Source organism: Phoca vitulina, unplaced genomic scaffold (genome assembly GCF_004348235.1).
Source record: "Phoca vitulina isolate PV1807 unplaced genomic scaffold, GSC_HSeal_1.0 scaffold32, whole genome shotgun sequence".
Classification (NCBI taxonomy): domain Eukaryota; kingdom Metazoa; phylum Chordata; class Mammalia; order Carnivora; family Phocidae; genus Phoca; species Phoca vitulina.
In genome coordinates this window covers 5,643,842-5,665,078 of record NW_022589735.1, presented here as the reverse complement: position 1 = coordinate 5,665,078, position 21,237 = coordinate 5,643,842, and the positions used below count along the sequence as shown (strand labels likewise).

Here is a 21,237-nt window from a genome sequence, read left to right as displayed (position 1 = left end):
ACAAACAAGACTAGTCACAGGTGAGCAAACGCTAATGCACTCACTTCCTGGTCAGCTTGGGAGAGTCAGGAAGGTCTTGGGATGCAGGGGCTCTCCCACGGCCCTGTGTGCCCCCTACCTGCTTTCGGCAGACGGCTCCCATTTGGGGGATCCCTGGAAGCGAGCGGGGGAGGAGAGGCCTGACGCAGCTCCCTGTCTCCTGCCCAGGTCAGCATTGGGTGTCCAGAGAAGATGGAGCCCATCACCAAGATCTCGCATATCCCCGCCAGCCGCTGGGCTCTGTCCTGCAACCTCTGCAAGGAGTGCACAGGCACCTGCATCCAGGTACGAGGCCCTTCACCTCGGGGCTGCCGGGACTCATGCCAGGCTCAGCCGCAGGGAGGGCTGCATCTGGGGCGCTGTGGAAAACAGGCAGCTGCCGCCCCACTCCCCCTGTCCCCATGGTGCTGCAGACAAAACCACCGTGGAGGCCTGGCACCATAGCCAGACTCAGGACCCCCACCGAGGGGCATTCTTCCACCCCCAGCCCCTCCAGGCACGGGGTATAGGCCCCGGGAGCAAAGGCTCACCGTGCCACCATGCCCTGGCTCTCCCCAAGAGTGACTATCTTTGGGGTTAATAAACACACGGACCTCACTTCTGACATCAGACCTACCACGTGGGAGGGGCAGGAACCACTTCTCCTCCAGCTGAGCCCACACCGGGCAGGGCTCTAGCAGTCTGTCCATAGCGGTGGTTCCCAGATTCTGGTGTGCAGCAGGAGCACCTGGGGGGCTTGTTAAAACAGATCGCTGGGCCTATCCCCAGAGGTCTGACTCAATAGATCTGGAATGGGCTGAGAATTTGCTTTATCAGCAGGTTCCCAGATGATGTGATGCTACTGGTCTTTGGGTTGGAAAGTGGGGGGTCATTCTTTGTCTTCCTCATTTTTCTAGCAACAGTTGTCATTGCAAACACTAAATGTGCCTCCGCCCATTTTTAAGACTTTCAAAATGACTTGTGAGTGCAGTCTAAATATTCATTAATAGTTGGGTGGGGTATTGCTGAAACATTTATCAGCTGCCCACAGCCATCATCCAAGGCTGGGAGAGAGGAGCCGGCCCTGAGTTGGCCCCAGATGCCTGGGCAAGAGAGGGAAGGGGGTCCACTTCCAGCCCCTCTTCCCAGAGGATAGAGGCGGCGCACAACTCCCCATCTTAGATCATGTTGCAGAAGGGAGGCAGGGACCCATCACCAGCCTCTTTTGATGCCTCTTTTTCCAAAGTCATTTTGCCCACACAGTAATGCAGCTTATTCCCAAGGGTTGTCAAATCTCCTGACTGCTCATTTCCCCAGGATATATATGGTGCTGAGCCCCATTTCCTTTCAGGCTCCCCCAGAGTTCCCCCTTCCCACTTACCAGAGCTCCTCCATACCCACAGGATGTTGCGGGTCCGAACCATTGTGGGTCGGGTGTCACCGGCAGCCTGGATTCTCAGTGGAACCTCTTCCCTCCTAGCAGGGCTCCCCTCGTGCCTGACACTTCCCTCCTTTCCCTCCAGTGTTCCATGCCTTCCTGCGTCACAGCGTTCCACGTCACATGCGCCTTTGACCATGGCCTGGAAATGCGGACTATCTTAGCAGACAACGACGAGGTAAAGTTCAAGTCGTTCTGCCAGGAGCACAGTGACGGGGGCCCTCGGGGGGAGCCCACTTCCGACCCCACGGAGCCCAGCCCCGCCGGCGAGGACCTGGAGAAGGTGACCGTGCGCAAGCAGCGGCTGCAGCAGCTGGAGGAAGACTTCTACGAGCTGGTCGAGCCGGCCGAGGTGGCTGAGCGGCTGGAGCTGGCCGAGGCGCTGGTTGACTTCATCTACCAGTACTGGAAGCTGAAGAGGAAAGCCAACGCCAACCAGCCCCTGCTGACCCCCAAGACCGATGAGGTGGACAACCTGGCCCAGCAGGAGCAGGATGTCCTGTACCGCCGCCTCAAGCTCTTCACACACCTGCGGCAGGACCTGGAGAGGGTGAGTGCCCCTGCCACCGCCCCACAGCAGCCATGGCTCTCCAGGACTCAGGTGGTGCGCTCTGGCCCAGGGGCTGAGGGCCTCCAGGTCTCTGACAGGGTGGGGGTATCTGATACTGTGCAGAACAGGGAAGCATCTAGCCCTTGGGTCTCCGAGCCCCTCTTGTCCCTACCCTTGTGGGGGCCTGAAGAGTGGGGGCCGTGCCAGGGTCCTGAGGCCAGAAGGCATCAGAGCTGGGGCACGACCCAGGCTTCTAGTGTCTACTGGCCTCTGTCCCCATTTGTGGCCTCCGTGGGCCATGCCTATTCCCAGCACATGAGCTTCTGCTTGGAATCAGAGGCCGAGGAGGAACTGGGAATCACAGCAAGTTGGATCAACCCAACAAGCATGTGCTGGGCCAGGGCAGGGAAGACAGGTGTTAAGAGGCATGGGGGCATACAGGTGGGCTGGAGTCACAGTGGCCTGTGTGGAGTAGGAGAAAGGTCAGTGGGTGGGCCATGATGTGTGTGGAGACTGCAGAGTATTTTAAGCAGGGACTGTCCCTCTGTGGCTGCAACTTCCAAACACTCACCCTGGGAAAGGAATCACGGGGCCTACAGTGAATGGGTGACCCAAACCCCCCCCAGCTCTATGCTAGGAGACAGTGGGTCTTGGCTTGGTGCAAGCGGGTAGTTCTGGGAGCTGAGTCAGATGAGGAGACACCATGGCTTTGGGGTGAGCTGTGGTGGTTGAGGGATAGTGAGAGTTGCTTTCCTGGAGCATGGAGGCCCCCCAAAGCTTCCAGTCCCTTCTACTCCCCCAGAAAAGAGGTGAGGTGGTTCCACCTCCTGTGGGGTATGCCCTCGAACTTGACTCTTCTTTCCCACTCTGTTACCTCTAGCGCAAGTTGGAGGCAACCCAAGGATGAAACAGGATGGTCTCTGAACCGGAGGTGCTGTTCTGGCCTCTCTTTGGGACATTCTGTCCAAGGGTTCCAGAGCACATGGGACCATGTCACAGTGTCCTCTGTGCGTGGCACAGACACAGCTGCCTGCCCTTACCCCAGGCCTTGTTAGGAGACAGCCCTGGGTGGACATGTTCAGGGGGCTTTGTGTGACCTGAGGCAGCTGCTTGGCTTAGGTCCATCTCTGTTGGCAAGTCTGTAAAATGGGTAGAAGAGTTTGGCAGGTGTTGTGCTGTGTTGGGAGGAACATAAGGTGGAGGCACTGAATCTGGACCCAGCTTGCCCGAGCTCCTCTACCCCGAGCCCCAGTCAAGGGGAAACGACCCCGCCGGCCTGGGAGGGAGCTTACCGGCCTGCCAGCAGGTCAGAAGGGGGAGGTGGAGAGTGGGGACGGCAGATGTCCCTGGCTCCAGCCAGGCCAGAGGGCAAGGCCATCTACGTTGTAGCCGCCACTTCCTGGGCAGCCCAGCGTCCTGTCTCATGTGGCAGTGGCATCAGGTACATGAGGACATGGAGTACTTTCAGAGACCAGAGCCGCCTCCACAGTTGTCCTCAGGCCACCCTGAGTCTGCACCCTCCGGATCTCCAGCGCAAACACCCTGCTTTTACTCCTGCTCTTTCCCAAGTGACCCCTCAGGTCTGACCTCCCTAGGGTCTGTGCTGGTCTGGCTCCAGCAGGCAGTGTAGGGAGGCCGGGGGTGGGGTGACTTACTTAATCATCATCCTGCAAAAAGAGACAAAGTAGCTCCTCCTGGCCCTAATGAGCAGATGAGAAAACTAGGGCTCGGGAAGATGAGTGACAGGGAGCCTTAGAGAAATGTGTGTTTTCTAGGGTTTGACTTGAATTTGGACCTGAATGGGGGGCGGGGTTTGTCATAAGAAGGAGAGTTGTTGGCTTAATCTCCTGTTCTGTACACTTCCTGAGCAAAAGCATCCCTTCGTCGTCTCCCCAGCCTCTCGACCTCACTGTCAGCTGGTACAGCTGTGGCCGGGAGCCAAGGTCAAGGGCTAGGATGCCAGCAGGTTCCCAGGCAGCCAGAGCTGCCATGCAGACGCCTCTGGAAAGGGGACAGAGCCCTCCAAAGTCAGGTGTGAACCAGCCCACTCGTCCTCCAGCAGCCCCCGAGCTGGACTGGCGGGCATGAGCCGAGAACAAGGCAAGGGAGTGCAGGGAGTGTGTGGCCCTGGCAGGCAGAGGAGATGACGAGCCAGCCTGACACCCTGCCAGCCTGATGCCCTCCGGGTCTCGCCTCGGGGCCTTTCACAGCCCGTGTTGGTGGCTTGCGGGAGGGAGCAGGGCTGAGAACTCTGCCACAGGGGAGGCTTTCTGCAAAGACCCATGACTGTTGGTGGCCCAGCCATGGCCCAGTGCCAAGGGCCTAACCGATCCAGCCTCTGCCTGGGCACCCGGCCAGCTTGGGCCGAATCCATCCGGGAGGCAGGGTCGGGGTTGAGATGGAAGCCTTGGGCAGCCTGTGTTTGCATCCAGTTCCAGCATTTCCCAGCTCTGTGCCTTCTGAGTTTCAGTTTCCTTTCTGTAAAATGGGAATAAGGAGCCAACTGACCTTGGCGTCACCCCGAAGGTGGGAGCACAGCGACCTCTGCCGTTCGTCATGGTTACTGTTGCTGCCTGCCTCTTAGAAGAGTGGGCTGCTTGGAGAGGGGCTCCACGGAGGACTGAGCGCGCAGGCCCAGGGCAAGGCCCTGGGGAGGAATCACAGGGCACCCTCCCTCACCGCCATGTCCCCCAGGGCCAGGCAGGGGTTTTGCTGAGAGAAGCAGAAGCCAGGGCCAGGCTGCCGCCCCTACCCTCAAGTCCCATTTCATGGTCAGCCTGGAAGATGTGTTTTCCTAAAATTTCAGCCGCAGGCCTTGGCCCCAGCGGGCCGCTCAGGAAGGCACGGCCACCGCCGGCTCCCAGAGTTATTCACAGCTGACACAAAAATTGCAGCGCTGATGAGCAGCCTGCCGACGCCAGGCTGGTGTCCCTTAGCAACCGTGCCGGAGGCTTGGGCTGCACGGGCCTCGATGCCTGTGGTTCCTCTGGATCTGGTTACCCGGAGTTTACTCAAGAGCATGACCTGGCTGGGGAGGGTGGGGGCAGCTCTCAGACATACACACTCCTCCCTGAGCATAGATCTGTGGGATCACCCCGAGGCCACATTTCTGACTCTCTCCCATGGAGAAGAGCCTGCCCTCCCCCACACTTGCCACCCACCCGCTTCCTTGTCAAGTGGGTCATACCCCATTTCCTCTGTCCTAAGTGCCTGGATTGTGTTCTTATTGGCCTCCCACCAAAGCCTACCTTGTCCCCGTTAGCCTTGGCCTCCAGAACTACAGCCCCTCAACCCCTCTATCTCCCATCTCTAGGACATTGACAACCCATTCGTGTCCTCACCCCACTGAAACCTGGTCACCACCTCACCCTGCTTCCTCGTCAGTAACCCTGCACCCTCAAATCCCCCTGCTTGCCCACAGCCTCCTGTCTCCCTGCTCCGTTCCCCACCCCCGCCCGGCTCCCCACCCTTCACTGTCCCGTTTTCTTCAGCCCCACCCCGTGTGGCTTGCTGCCCGAGCCCTTGCCCTTGTGTGAAGGCCACGTACCTGGCAGAGCCTCACCCGGTAGCAGTCCCATTGTGCTGAGCAGCAGGTAAGCCCCACCAAGGTTCTTGTCAGCCAGCCTTGTTCTGGGATGTTCTGGGCTCCCCAGCCCACTCCCTGTCTGCACCCCTGCTTCACCTCACTCAGGGCTCCTGCTTCTCAGCCCTCAACCTCACTTCCTGTGCCTCAGACCAGACCCCTCCAACTTCTGGGCGCTAGAGCCTTCTGTATCGGCTCTCTGCCCTTTCTCCCCATCCCCCTTCCCCCAGCGCACACCCTGCGTGAGCACGGGGGTCATCCTTCCCTTCAGGCCCGCTCAGTCTCCAGGATTCGAATCTGTTTCACCTTCTTCCATCTCTGAAAACACATCCTCCCTCCCCATGTCCCTCTAGTCCTGGGACTCTCTGCCACCCCCATCCCCATCTCTCCTTTCCTGTCCTCCCTCTCTGCTCTTACTTCCTTGCTTCCTACTCTGGCAAGGCTCCTGCCACCACCATATTCCAGAACCATCCGCCAGGGCCACCAACAGCTTCCATCTCCCTACGTCTAGTGGCCACTTCTCCATCTTCAGCCTCTAGCCTTCTCAGCCATGGTGGCCACTGTCAAACATACCTTTGGTCTTAAAATACGTTTCTTGTGGACACTCTGACCACATCCTCCCTTAATACCCCAGTTCTCCTGCTCCCTCTGTGAGTACTCCTTGGCCCCAGGATCATCAGTTCACCACACTTGGGCTGACCTCTCAGTACTCTGCTCCACGGCTCTGCTCCACATCAGGAGGCTGGTCCAGCCCACATCTCCCTTCTGAGCTCCAGTATCTCATGCCCAGCACACCCATGTCCAAGCCTGCTCCCCCTACAACCTCCCTAGTCTGCACAGATGCCTTAACACTAGTCCAGTTTAGCTCAAGATAACTAGCCGGGAGCCCTCCCTGCCCCTCCGCTCTCCTCACCCCAGTTCAGATTCACTCTATAAAACTTACTGATACCAGAACAACATCATGAAAATAGAAAGCCTGCTTTTGTGACCAATTCCTAGTTTGGGGGGACTTTGCTACTTGATTCATTTTTTTTCACTCACAATTTTTTTTAAAGATCTTATTTACTTACTTATTTATTTTTAAGATTTTATTTATTTATTTGACAGAGAGAGACACAGCGAGAGAGGGAACACAAGCAGGGGGAGTGGGAGAGGGAGAAGCAGGCTTCCCGCTGAGCAGGGAGCCCGATGCGGGGCTCGATCCCAGGACCCTGGGACCATGACCTGAGCCGAAGGCAGAGGCTTAACGACTGAGCCACCCAGGCGCCCCTATTTATTTATTTATTAAGAGAGAGAACAGGTTGGGGGGTCAGAGGCAGAGGGAGAACAGACTCCCTGCTGAGCAGGGAGCCTCACATGGGGCTCGATCCCAGGACCCTGGGATCATGACCTGAGCTGAAGGCAGATGCTTAACCGGCTGAGCCACCCAGGTGCCCCTCACTCCGATTTTTTTTAAGAGAACTTTTTATGTTTATAATCAGAAAAAAACAATAATGACAGTGTAAGAAACCTGATAGGCTGGATGAGTTTCTACGGTGGTATCAATATTTGGTCCCCAAAAGCCATCACAGAAGAGGAATGCTACAACATTTAGTAACACGTGACTATGGAACCAACAGTCTTTTTTGAACCAACAGTCTTGAGAGAAATTAGAGAATTAGTTGATGATTCCAGGGTGAGGGGGGAGCAAGGGGTGACATCCTGACCAGTGTACCAACCACAGTATGTTGGCATTGTTGGGATTCTCAAAGGAAGAAGCATTCCCGTCTTCCATAGCAAGAGCCTCCGGATATCACTGATTGTGTAGTGTACCTTATCAGGAGAAAAATTGAGCATTTACCTGCAATATATTGTATTTTTAATCTCTCATTCATATCTACCATTGCATATTATGAAGCAGATATAATCAGAATTTCTAATAGGATCAAAAAATAAACCAGTAGAGGGGCGCCTGGCTGGCTCAGTCGATAGAGCATGTGACTCTTGATCTTGGGGTTGTGAGTTCGAGCCCCACATTGGGTGTGGAGGTCACTTAAAAATAAAATCTTGGGGCGCCTGGGTGGCTCAGTCGGTTAAGCGTCTGCCTTCGGCTCAGGTCATGATCCCAGGGTCCTGGGATCGAGCCCCGCATCGGGCTCCCTGCTCAGCGGGAAGCCTGCTTCTCCCTCTCCTACTCTTCCTGCTTGTGTTCCCTCTCTCTCTGTCTCTCTCTATCAAATAAATAAATAAAATCTTTAAAAATAATAATAATAAAATAAAATAAAATAAAATCTTAAAATAAAAATACATACACACACACACACCAGTAGATATTTTAATGTCTTTTTCCTATACTGCAATGAACTAACTCAGTAGCCTATGCAGCTCACTTTGGAGACCCCTGGCTGAGGGCAGTAATTCTCAGATTATGTAGTGCTATATAAAATGTATATTTGAGGACCCAATCCCCAGAGACTTTGCTATTCTCCCAAGCCTGGGAATCTGTGTAGGTTTTTTGTTTGTTTGTTTTAAAGTAGGCTCCACACCCAGCATGGAGCCCAACTCGGGGCTTGAACTCACGACCCTGAGACCAACACCTGAGCTGAGATCAAGAGTCAGATACTTAACGGACTGAGCCACCCAGGCTCCCCGCTGGGAATCTGTGGGGTTTTGTTTGTTTTTAAAGATTTTATTTATCCACTTGACAGAGAGAGAGAGGGAGAAAACACAAGCAGGGAGAGCTGCAGGCAGAGAGAGAAGGAGAAGCAGGCTCCCAGCTGAGCAGGGAGCCTGACATGGGGCTCAATTGTAGGACCCCAGGATCACAACCTGAGCTGAAGGCAGACGCTTAACCAAATGAGCCACCCAGGTGCCCTGGGAATCCGTGGTTTTAACAGCTACCCAAGGGATCTTGATGCCAGTGATTCATTTGGGTTTGCCTTAAGAAACCTTTTTGTAAAGTTTCAGATGAAAGACCAAAAAAAGTCTGTATCTTAATAGGAAGTGATTAAGTATTGGTTTCTTTGAGAGGGACATTTGCAACTCTGAGCCTCAGGTCATCTTTCGAAGTTAGTGTTAGAGTTAAGTGTGAGAATGACATGTTTGGGAAATTTTTTAAAAGCCAGACCTTGACTGATCTGTTTTTTAGGTTGGACCGTGTTGAGTGGTTTGTTTTAAGGCCTCCAAAGTATCCATGAGTCTGTCCACCTCCCTTCATCCCTGCCGTCCCCATGCACACTAGGCCACGTGACTGCCAGGAGGGAAACGGACTAGGATACAGGGAGAATAATGTTGGGCTGCTTGGATGCAGCGGACAGGGAAGGCCCTTTGGAGGTGACATTTGAGCCAAGATCTAAAGGACGAGGTCCAGCCTTGGGAAGAGCCTTAAATATATACCAAGGCCCCAAGGCAGAAATAGGTTGGACACAGAAAGGACCTGTGAGACATGGGCTGTGAGACATGGGCTGGGAGGTGCCAATGGGAGGTCAGATTGGGCAAGGAAGGCTTTGGACTTGGCTCTGATTTTTTTTTTTTTTAAATGTCATAGGAAGGAAGCTGTGTTCGTTTCCTAGACCTTCTGTAACAAAGCATTATAAACTTAAAGCCTTAAACAACAGAAATGTGTTTTCTTACAGTGCTAGAGGCTACAAATCCAGGATCAAGGTGTTGGCAAGGTTGATTCTGTCTAAAGGCTCTGAGGGAGGATCTGTTCCAGGCCTCTCTCCTGGCTTCTGATTCGCAGCAACGCTTAGCATTTCTTGACTTGTAGACCCCTGATTCCATCTCTGCCTCTGTTGTCATGTGGCATTCTTCCTATATGTCTTCACATGGCCTTTTATAGGGTTACCAGTCATTGGATTTGGGCTCATTCATATCTGGTATGACCTCATCTTAACTGATTATATCTGAGGTTCCACGTGGACGTGCAATTTGGCAGGGGGCACTGTTCATCCCCGTAGGGAAACCAGCAGAGGTGTTAAGGGCAGGGGGATTTACATTTCAAGAAGACTGTCTGAGATAGCAGAGGGGTCAGGATGCCTGCCTGTCCAGGTGGAGACAATGTGCCTAGAAGTGGAGGGAGCTGATAGGAACGATGTACGTTCCCCAGGGACTGATGGGGCACGCTGAGGGACTGGCTCTGGAGGCGAGTGAGGAGGAGCTAGGTCCTGAAGGGTGACTCCAGGGTCTCAGCACTTACACCCCATCTCGCCCCGCCCCCAGCAAAGTCCCTCCCCAGATCGCCTCGGCCTGGCTCAGTCAGGCCAAGCCTGGCACGCTAGCCACAAGGCCTCGCTCTGCCTCTCCCACTCGGCCTGACTGCCCCTTTGTGCAGGAAGCCTTCTCACCACCCCAAGTGTGGGTCAGGGCTGCCTGGTCCTGTCAGTACTCACTCTGCATCCCTCTGCCCTGCTAGGCAAGAAGCCCTCAGAAGAAAGGGATCTCCCCGATGGCACCGCGTGCCACAGAGCCCAGGGCCCAACACCACATGAGTTCCCAGAGCCACAGCTGGTGTTCAGGGATGTGTGGTTGCGAGGAGGTCCTGAGGAAGTCCAGGATTTGGGAGGAAGCAAGGGCTCTTAGGCTGGGCCAGGCGGCTGCCCCTTAGGGAGGTGTGGGCCTCGGATGGCCTGTGTCCGTGGTCTAGGCTGGTGCACACAGGAGTGTGGAGTGTGCTTAAGAGTTCCTGCAGAGCCTGGCATTCTGGGATCCCTTTCACTACTAGGCTCAGGAAGGAAGGGGAGGATGCCCATGTCTGCAGAGAGGTGTGATCACAGCTACCCCCAGGCCAGGAGAAAGGGAGGTCATGACAATAGGCAGGGGCTTTGGAACCCATTGGTCTCCCCTAGGCAGCTTAAGGACATGAAGCCTGAACTCGGCTTTGAAGGCGGAACCCAGCTGCAGACAGAGGGACTGGCCTGGTGGGACCCAGATTTCTAGCTCACAGCTTCTGGCCAGCTGTCCCTGCTTTGAGGCTCCAGCCTGAGCCGAAGACGATGCCAGAACAAGGAAATGTCTTGAGTGGGGAGGCCTGGTCTTGGCCCCAGAAGTGTGCTCCATCCTGAGAGCAGCAGTGAGGGGATGGCTAGGGAAACGTTCGAGGGGGACAGGGAGAACATGGCCCAGGTTTCCGGTGCTTCTGGAACAGCTACAGAGTGGGTCTGTGTCCCATGAGCTAAGCAAGCTTGTCTCCCAGACACTAGACACTCTTCCTAGCTGACCGAAGGGAGTCAGGGAGGCCCCTGCCCTTCCCCCTAAGGACTTCTGTCTCCTATAGGGACATAGCCATGTGGACTAGGGGCCTTGGCCAGAGCAGGTGTGGGCTTGGCTCGGGTTCTAGTGCAGCAAGTGGACATGGCTTGGCCGCAGCAGGATCCGGCTGGGTCAGAAGCTATTCTGCTGGAGGTCTCCCTACTCTGTGTCCCATGGCCATTTGTGTCTCAGGACAGGAGTTGGGTTTGCCATGGTGCTTATGGCTGAGGAATGTCTTTGAAAAAGAGGCCTTGGACAGGAGGTGGAGGGATGGACTTGGTGACCTTGCCAGGCCCCAGTGACCTTGGGGCACTGTGTATGTAGGGGAGGGCAGCTACATTGGAAGGGCCTGGAGGGGCACCATGGCAGCCTGGGCCCGGAAGTGAAGGCCAAGAGGAGGCGGGTGGAGTCACCAGCCTGAGCTCACCAGACGCTCTCCCTGCCCACTCTGGTTCAGTGGGGGCTGCAGGATCAAGGCTGTGGTTGGCCTGTGTTTTGGACCAGAGAACTGTGGCTCCGGGCTGAGGACTCACTTGGGGCTTGGGAACTGATTCCCAGATGTCCCTGGCAGGTTAGGCAGTGGTGGCCCCCCGGAGCTGGGAGGTCAGGGGTGACCGCCCATGAATAAAGTGGAAAACCTCTCCCTCGTCTCCTCAGGTTAGAAATCTATGCTACATGGTGACAAGGCGCGAGAGAACGAAGCACGCCATCTGCAAACTGCAGGAGCAGATATTCCACCTGCAGATGAAACTGATTGAACAGGATCTGTGTCGAGGTAGGCGCCTTCCCTGCGCATCACCAGCCCCCGCTCAGTGTGCATGCTGTCAAGGGGCCGGGGCCCAAGGAGGGGGTATGTTCAGGGCCTGGTGAGGGCATGTGCACGGAGCCAGGGACCACTGGCCCGTACACGGACCCTTCGTAACCCACTAGTAGACCAAGATGGGATTCCCAGGGCCCTAGTTGTGTGTTGGCTGACAAGGAGCCAGGGATAGGAATGTGGGCATCGGGCCTGTCCTGAGGGAGCTTTCTGGTCCACTGGGAGCACCTACGTAGTTGCAGGGCCATCGTGGTTCGGGAGTGGATGGCATGGGAACAGTGGCTCTAGGCTGGTGTTGGGGCAGGAAGGGCCGGAAGCTGGTGAGCTTCCCTGAACCCGTGTGCCTCCATGTGGATCCTGAACCAGGCAGCTGCCTCAGAGATGGAAGAGGACCTGTGTGTTCTTTCCCTCTGACCTCAACTGAGAATTTAGATGCTGTACCAGCAGCTTTTTTCTCTGTTAAACTCTTGCTGTCACATGCACTTAACAGATCTGGAAATCAAGGGCAAAGAAGCTGCAACATTGTTCTTGTCTGTTGGTTGTGTGGATTCTGCCCGACACCAGGCCCTTCCCAGAGTGGGTGCATGTTAAGGAGGGCACTGCTTCACTCAAAAAATGGCGCTCTCGTGTTGGATGATACGTAGCTGGATGGAGAGAGATTTTGAGCCAGGAGCCGCCGCTGCCAATTCAGCCTCCGGGTCAGGCTGGGCCTGGTGTGGAGAGGAACTGGAGCTGCTGGGCCACCCCCAGAATGAAGGACTGCATGGCTGGGATCACAACCCACTCTGTCCTAAGAAACCAGCCCTACCCAATACAGGTGTTGGTTCAGGCCGGGTCATGTCCACACAGAGGTCAGAGCTTACCGTGCCTCCCCAGGACTGGCAGCTTCCTGGCCGCCCGAGCTTTCCAGGCTCCCTCTTGTTTGTTGGTTTTTTGCAGCAAGCATTAACAGTGTAGACAGCATGCCAGGCTCTGTGCCGGGCACCGCAGGGCACACTGCCATGGACTGAATGGATAGAGTTCCTGTCCTTGTGGAGCTCACCATCTGGAAAGGTAAAGGAGAGGGTGCCCAAGGGGCTGAGGTCGGCACCAGTGCAGGGACAGAGCATCAGGGATGGCTTCGCAGCAGTGGTGATTCTGGAAACACATCGGGCTCCCTGGGACCTCACTGTGGCCGCACGTCCGGCTGCAGAAGGAGAGCCCCACGATCAGGGCAACAGAAAGTGGCAGGGCATGTGGTAGTCTCAGGTACAGAATTCCAGAAACCTGGTCAAGAGCCAGGGCCCGATCCCCGTGTGGAGCCTGGGGACTTTTGCAGCTCTTAGACCTAAGTGGCAGCAACAGGCAGCTCTTTGTTCAGAGCAGGCCATTTGGAGAGGGGACTGGTTTGCCTGTGCTGATGCCCTCGGGGTTGTGACGTTCGGCCCTGGGACAGGACATGGCTACCAGCAGATTGTCAAGGCCTCTGTGGCCAGAGGGCTGGAGAAGGCTTCCCACGGCAGTGACATTGATGCTGTGAGCTAAACCAGGTGGAGGGCAGGACAGTTTGGAATCCTAGAAGCCAGAGCCTGTCTTTTTAGAGAAACGGGAAGGAGGCTGGCCTAGCAGCCACTGGGGTGAAAGGATGATGTCTCAAGTGAGGTTTGGGGGTTGATGGGGTCAGACATGCAAGGTTTTATGGCCTCAAAGAGCTCAGACTTTCCTGAGGGCAGCGGGGGAAACTTCGAAGTCTCCCTCCCAAGTATGTAGGCACAGGTCCCATGTCGGAGATGAGGCTCCCGAGGCCTGGCCTGAGGTTGCCCCGGGGATTAGCGGCAGAGCCGGGGAGACTGCATATCCCTCAGCCTTCTCGTAAAGCTTCATCTGGGAAGCACGCCAGCCTCTGGCTGAAAAGCTAGGAGATTTCTGGCAGCTGGGCCTCTCCCTGCAGGTGTCCTCCCCTGTTCCAGCGTTCTCAGTGGCTCCCTAGGCCTGTATGGTCAGGGACCAAAAGGATATGAGGGCCAGGTGTGCACCCCAAGTCTGCCATCTACTGCGTGACCTCAAGAGCAGATCAGGAGACCAGGCAGGAGACTTGCTCAAGGGCCTGACTAGAACCCATGTCTCTCGACTCCTCAGTGTTTTCTCCACCTCCTCCTGCTTGGCTCCTCAGCCTGGCATTGAAGGCCCTGTCCTGGCCACTCACCTCCGCCACCCTCCCCACCCACTAGGATTCCCTCCACATCTGTAGGCATGTAGCTCAGCCTGCATTCCAGGTCCTACAGGGATGTTCTCCACCCTCTTCGTGGCCCTGTGCCCTCCCCAAGCCACTCAAGGGCAGCAGTAGACAGTGACCCCCCCTTCCCCACCAGTCCCTGACTCATAGGAGCCCCACTTACTCAGCCGCCCGTGGCTCTGAGCCTGGGGCCCGTCAGCAGGGCAAGGTGACCTGGAAGGTGAGGCGCAGGTGAGTGAGGACTCTTAGGCTGGTCGGCAGTGATCTTGGTTTTGGCTGAGCTGCTTGGGCTAACCACCTGCCTCCTGCTCTCTCTTTCCCTGGCACAGAGGGGTCTGGGAGGAGAGCAAAGGGCAAGAAGAGTGACTCGAAAAGGAAAGGCCGCGAGGGCCCGAAGGGCAGCCCAGAGAAGAAAGAGAAAGTGAAGGCGGGGCCCGACTCAGTCCTGGGGCAGCTGGGTGAGTTGAGTGGGCACACTGGCCGGGCAGACATGGCCAGGATCACACCATCACTCCATTTGCAGCCCCCAACCTAAGGCCAGCAGGGTCTACCGGTACTTCCATTGCACAGAGTAGGAAGCCCAAAGGACTAAGCAGGCCCTTCCATGCCCAGGTGCTCACACCTTTTAGCCATAAAGGAAACAAGGTAGGGTCTCAGAGTCCTGTCTGCATCCCAAGAAATTCCTCTTGTGTAGACCTGGAGACTGGGCCAGGGGCTCAGGAGCCTGCACACAGATTCCCCTAGCCAGAGTCCTGGATGCCAGATTTTTCTGGAGGCCCTCAAGGGACCTGTAGGCCATCTAGGCCCTTCCAGAACGAAGCCCTCTGCTGGGAGATGAGGGTCTGCCAGAATTCTCCATCCTAGTCCCACCCTGCTGGAATTTCTCCAGCGAGCCCTCCCTTCAGCACCAGGGAGCCTTCCTGGAGCTACCCCGAGAGAGCCAAAGGAGTGGCCACAGGACTGGCCCAGCCCATCGTCACTCACAGAATCCTTACTGCTGCTGCATTAAGCAGAACAGCCCTTGACGGTCCCCTGGCTTTGGGCTCTGTCTCCCAGGGTGTCACATGCTTCCCCTAGAACACTTCTCAGGGATGACTGTGGCATCTTCCAGACCTCACCTCCAGCAAGGAAGCCTCAGGTTATCTTGTATTTCCATCAGTCTCAGGAAGGGGACCACATGGGTATCAAAAGAAAAGCCCAGGATCACCTGCTGGCCCGGACCCCCAAGAGGGAATTTCTACCTAGAAGCCCTTCACTACCCTGTTCACACCTGACACACTGATCCAGCTCCTCTGCTTTGGAAGCAGCGCTCATAAAAACCCAGCGCCCCTGATGGCGTGAGGGCATTTCCTTTCATTCCTCCATCCCCTGCATCGCCGGGAAGGGGGTGGTGAGCAGAGCTGGCCTCACGGGTGTGTACTTGTGCCATCTCAAAGGGCTCTTGCTTGGTTTAGTGCTCTACTTTGTTGCCTTGAAATACCTTAATAATTTTTGAACAGGGAGCCCACGTTTTCACTTTGCATTCTGCACCACAAATCATGAAACCAGTTCTGGGAATAGGTTGATCTGGGGAAAAGGGGAATATGGTGTGGACCCCCCTCTTCGGTGGTGTTGGTGGGAGGGATCAGCAAATCAAGATGGCTCCATGGGGTCTGGCACAGAGGGAGGGAGGCAGGTGCACCGTGGCCTGCTGGGGAGGGTCTGAGAGGGCTTCCTGAGAGAGGGTGGGACCCACACCTGCGAGTATCTCACTTGCGTCCTCTCTCCCCTCGGCCAGGCCTGTCCACCTCCTTCCCCATCGATGGCACCTTCTTCAACAGCTGGCTGGCTCAGTCAGTGCAGATCACGGCGGAGAACATGGCCATGAGCGAGTGGTCACTGAACAACGGGCACCGCGAAGACCCCGCTCCGGGGCTGCTGTCAGAGGAGCTGTTGCAAGATGAGGAGACGCTGCTGAGCTTCATGCGGGACCCCTCGCTGCGACCTGGGGACCCTGCCAGGAAGGCCCGGGGCCGCACCCGCCTGCCTGCCAAGAAGAAGCCACCACAGGATGGGCCTGGCTCACGGACGACTCCAGACAGATCCCCCAAGAAGCCCTGGGGCCAGGATGCAGGCAGCGGCAAGGGGGGGCAAGGGCCAGTGGCCCGGAAACCAACACGGCGAACGCCTTCCCACCTGCCGTCTAGCCCTGCAGCTGGGGACTGTCCCATCCCAGCAGCCCCCGAGAGCCCCCCTCCTCTGGCCCCCGAGACCCCGGACGAGGCAGCCCCAGTGGCTGCCGACTCGAATGTCCAAGTGCCTGGCCCTACAGTGAGCCCCAAGCCCTTGGGCCGGCTCCGGCTGCCCCGCGAAAACAAGGGAACCCGGAGATCGCCAGGTGCCAGGCCTGATGCTGGGACAGGACCGCCCTCTGCTGTGGCCGAGAGGCCCAAGGTCAGCCTACACTTTGACACTGAGACCGATGGTTACTTCTCTGATGGGGAGATGAGCGACTCAGATGTGGAAGCTGAGGACAGTGGGGTGCAGCGGGCTCCCCGGGAAGCAGGGGCTGAGGAGGTGGTCCGCATGGGGGTGCTGGCCTCCTAAGTCACCCCCTACCCCGTCCCAGGCCCTGCCCTGGTCCTCCCGTGAGACCTCAGCCCAGTCACAACTGCCATTTCCAATCTCTGCTGAGTGTCTCAGACCCTTGAGACTGCCACTCTGTTGTGGTTTTATTTTTAATATAGAGAGAGTTTTGAATTCCACACTGTTGTCTTTCTTCTGTGCTGGCCTAGGACAGTAGGATTCCTTCCACGGCTCTGGCCGCAGGGACTGTCGCAGGTCCTGTGCACCATCCCTGCCTGGGCAGTGCCCCGCCCTGGCCCGCGCGGCGTCGCTGGGCTCCTGGCTAGATGTAGGCAAGGTGAAGAAGAGCTCAGGCCTCCAGCCCGCTGCCACTGGGTGACACAGACCGTCGTTTGGGCATTATTTCATGGCAGATGGGCCAGCCCAGGGCCTGCCCCGCCTTGCCCCCAAATCCCACTGGGGTCCATTTGGGGGGTCCTGCTGCACTCCACTGATCCCCAAGGAAGTATGCTAAGTGATACCCAGCCAGAGTCTACTCACTGTCACAAGCACAACGAGCTTATACAAGAAAGCACTGAGGGGGCGCAGAGGGCCCGCTGGTTCCAGAGGAACCACAGCTGTTCCTGATCAACCCCCATCATCTGAGGCCTGCCCGCCCACCCCGCGACCCCCCACTCCCTTGCCGCTCCGCCCCTGCCAGTGCCCAGCCCGGCAGCTCTGAGAAGGGGTTCCTGGAATCCTTCCTGAGCTGTGCCATTTACTCAGGGGACTCCCAAACAGCCAGCCGCCAGTGCCGGTGGGAGCTGCAGGGGAGGGCCAGTGCCCGGACAGGGGCGTGGGGCTCAGACTCGCCCACTTAGAGAATTGCTCTGGGGCTCCAACTTCCTTCCTTCCTTCGGGGCCAGTCTCGGCCGAAGTCTGGTCACTCCCAGACAGCTGACCTGACCAGACCAGACCGTTTGCCTTTCCAAGTTTTCCAGTCCTGCTAAGAGACGAGCTTCTTCCTCGGTTTCCTTTTGGAAACTCCTCCTTCCAACAAGCAGTGGGATCCCGGGGCCTGGGGCAGATTTCAAGTCTTGCTGGATGTTCCTGGTTCCTCTGTCCCTGTGAGCCGTTACCCCCTCTCCTGGGTATGCCCTCCCTCCCCACCACCGACCCACCTGCCGCCTTTTCCGTCCCACCCTCTAGGTCCCAGGTAGTTGCTCTGAAGAGTTTCAGTGGAGTGGCCCCAGGGTGATAGCTCAGGGAACAAACACAAAAGGAATTCAGTGAAAACATGGGTTTTTTTCTTTCGTGAATTACTCCTGGGTCACTTCCGCCACTGGTGAAGCCAGAACTTCTCCAACGAGAACCTTGCAAAAGTCCAGTGAATCAGTCGAATCATTCTATGGATGCCAAAGAATATTTTGACCATAATACAGCACAGCCTGGACCTGACAACTTGTCACTTGGACTTTTTTTTTTTTTAAATGGAGTTCTTTAGCAACAAAGTGTAGAGACACGTTCATTGCACACACCCAAGGAGGCGAGCCCAAGCTCTTGGAAGAGGGTGCTGTTCTGCTGCTGAACTGTTAGAATTGGGAAGCGGGAACCAGCGCTGGATTTCAGATCCTGGGCTGGGCCCACTGTGAGCTTTCCCAAACTCTGAGACTCAACCGGGGGTGGGGGGGTAGAATACCGACCACAAAACCAGCATGGCGAAAGTCTTCACCATGTGGTTCCCCCCAACACAAATACACAACGCAGATCAGCGGGATGGGGAGCAGCGTGACCACCCACCCCCGACTGCAGAACTTTCAAGGTACGACAGTGGCATTGTCATCGACACTCAGTTTTGTGTGAATTTTAGCAAAACAGGAAGCAAAGACAGGACTCCGTTCAGAAGATTGGGCACATTGGTCCGGGTGGAGTGGACTCAGGGCGGGCTTCCAGGATTCTGGGCGTTGGGATGGCACAAGGCACCGTGGAGAGTTCAGTCCGCCTGCCTCCTTGGGAGTCACGGCCAGTGCAGCCTCTGCACCAGCGGCCCAACCCCCGTTCTCCGTTTACTGCCTTTGAACAGTCCTCCTTCCTTCCCCGTGCTTTGGGTCACAGTCTTGTCTGTGCTGGATTGCCCGGTCTGACCTCGCAGGAAGCCAGGGGATGCGATTAAAGAGTGACCAACTCTGCCGGGGGTGGGCGTGGGGTGCCGGGAATGGCTCAGGCCCAATAGACTCAGCCCTTGCCCCCTCACCCCTTCATGCGTCCCGAGGCAGAGTCTGGGCTCCCCGGGGGCAGGAGAGAATGCAGCTTGGCTGGCCAGGGTCTGGTCCGGGTCGTCCAGGCGGGGCAGCCAGCTCTCTTCAGGGGGCCTCTGCCCAAGTTGGCCTCTGGATTCTCTTCTGTGTTGGCTCTTGGCTTTGGACTGGACTTTCCCTGGGGCCATGTCCTGCACAGGGCCCAGGGATCTGTTCAGCCAGCTGGTGAGGGATGTGGGGGGCCTTCACTCCCAGGCCAGCCCTAGGGCTGTTCTTGCCGGGCAGCTGTCCACCTCTAGGACGCCCAGCAAGGCTACACAGAGGTCAGAGATGCTGGTCCCCACCACTGTCATTTCCTCCATTAGCCACAGCCCCTTCCCTCTCTGGTCTACTGCCTGCCGTGTAGACAGCTTTGCCACCCCTGGCATTGAGGTTGGAAACAGGGAAGAAGGCAGGAGGCCTTTTGCAGGCCCGAGGCTGAGGCAGAGCTCCTGCTTGACCACATCTGCCCCCACTCACTGGCCCTCTTCTGGGAGGGAGAAGCTGCTCTGTTACTCATTCTGTCATTCCCCATTCTCCCAGTCCTGGCTGCACAGCTCCTCCCTCCCCCTCATCACAGCAAGAAAAGGATACGGTGCACGGAAAGTATTTTTATGGATCATAAATGTATTTTAAAGTGAGTAAGGAGAAGAAAGGTAGAAGGCTTTATTTTATTAAATGAGCTCTCTGACTTTGTGACAGTGTGTGAGCGTTTGTAATGTCAGGGTCTCGATTTCCTTCGAGAAGCCACCAAGGTTCCAGACATGGGTGTCAGACTGTAGGTGTGTGCGCCTGGGCCAGGGTGCAGGCCCTGCGTCCTTGCGCATGCGTGTCTGTGTGTTGTGTATGGGCACATTGTGGGACTGGCTGGGCAATTTCTAGGGAATCAACTGCCCACTACTAACAGACATTGGCGGCAGCTGGACTGGGCATTTCCTTGCTCACTGCCAGATATGGTTAACCTCTGCCCGTGCCCAGAGCTCTGCAGAATGGTCTGGATGCCGTAGCAAGGCCCTGGGGGAGGCCGCTTCCCACGCCCCTGGCCCAGCTGGCCACATTGGCCAAGGAGCCAGGGCTGGAGTCCGTTCTTTAAAGCACTTCCTGCCACCTTGTCCCTCAGACGCACCAACACTCTGTGCTCCACAAACGACTCGGGGTGGGGGGATGATATGAATGTCACAGGAGGTGACACCTTCTGTCCTTGTTTCAAAGAAAGTGATGTGCCATTTGTTAATATACAAGAGAAATACTGAAAATATATTGAAAAGAGCAATTTTAAATTATTTTTGGCTTATGTTGCAATATTTATTTTCTTGTATTAGAAAAGATTCCTTTGTAGAGAAAAAAATGTATTTTTCATTAACGCAAAGACCTATTTCCCCTTTTTGTACATTGTCCACGTTCGCTCCCCTTAACGAGCAATAGAATGTACGGCCGCCTTCCTGCGGCCGGAGCCCGCGCGCCCTGCATGATTCTGTGTTGCCGCTGCCGCGTAGCTCCCACTCCCATCCTGTCCTGCTCACTCATGGGGGTTTCCGGACCCCGGCCCCCACCAGGGCCTGTGTCTCAAGGAGCCCTTTGCACTCCTCGTGTGTTGGCAAACGCAGTGAATAAAGCAATGTTTTCCGTGCCGGCTGGTGTGAGGCTCTGTTGCGCTGGGCGGGGGGAGGGGGTCCACACCCCACAGCCAGCAGGAGGCCTGGGGAGCCAGCGAGGGCTCTGCGCGTCCCGCGTGCTTCCTGCAGAGGAGTCCTCTAGCGATGCTCCTCGACAACGCCCAGAAGGCACCGGGGGCTGTGCTCAAGGGCAGTGTTTTGTTGGCTCCTCGCTGTCCGCATCCACCGGGATTCCGAGCGGATGAGGGAGGCGCCCAGAGCCACAGCTGTGATGAGAGGAGGGGTTCCGCATCACCCGCAGGACTGCTGCGCTCGGCCCACCCCGTCGTGAGCCACCCTCCTGGGACAGTGGGAAGGTTTGCGGACAACCTTGGGCATCTGTCCCTCCATCGGGGAAGGTGCTGGCCCAGGTTTGTTTTTCATTCCCGATTGCCTGAGCACCTGCTTGGTGCCGGGCTCTGGAAGCTGTTAGGTAAGTGTAGCCACCATCCCTGCCCCAGGGCAGCTCACTGTCCAGCAGGGACTCAGACGATGAGGGGACAGGGAGTTACGGAGGCCCTGGCTGGTTTGGGGATGGGAGGCATTCAGGATGGGTTTCCTTGAGGAATGGAGACCATTCATTCATTCATTCATTCAATGAATCTCAGCTATATACCTCCTTCTGCCAGCGTGCTGGGCTGTATACCAAACGTCACCAGGATCCTGCCATCCTAGAGCTTCCAGGCAACGGAGACCTGAAGAATAAACGGTTGCTCGGTCAAGGGCAGCTGGATAGAAGGAAGGGCCTCGGTCAAGGGCAGCTGGATAGAAGGAAGGGCCAACAAGCATTCCTGAAACGGCTTGGGCATGTGCAAAGATGTATCAAACTATGCAGAGTAGGAAGGGGTCTTCAACCTCCTCTGAGAGCCCCAGGCGGGCAGTTTGGGAAGA

At 56.5% G+C, this 21,237-nt stretch overlaps 1 protein-coding gene across 11 annotated transcripts in view; it reads left to right on the top strand.

The window, feature by feature from the left end:
* Window positions 1–20,318, top strand: part of JADE2 (jade family PHD finger 2) — a 112,003-nt gene extending 91,685 nt beyond the window's left edge. For all 11 annotated transcript variants that reach the window (XM_032425142.1, XM_032425143.1, XM_032425148.1 and 8 more), the window contains 5 exons: window positions 208–324; window positions 1,542–2,006; window positions 11,476–11,593; window positions 14,180–14,308; window positions 15,628–20,318. In XM_032425142.1, the coding sequence (XP_032281033.1) occupies window positions 208–324; window positions 1,542–2,006; window positions 11,476–11,593; window positions 14,180–14,308; window positions 15,628–16,436 (1,638 nt within the window). In that variant the 3' untranslated portion in view covers window positions 16,437–20,318. The remainder of the gene's footprint in view (window positions 1–207; window positions 325–1,541; window positions 2,007–11,475; window positions 11,594–14,179; window positions 14,309–15,627) is intronic.
* The last annotated feature ends 919 nt before the right edge of the window (window positions 20,319–21,237 follow it).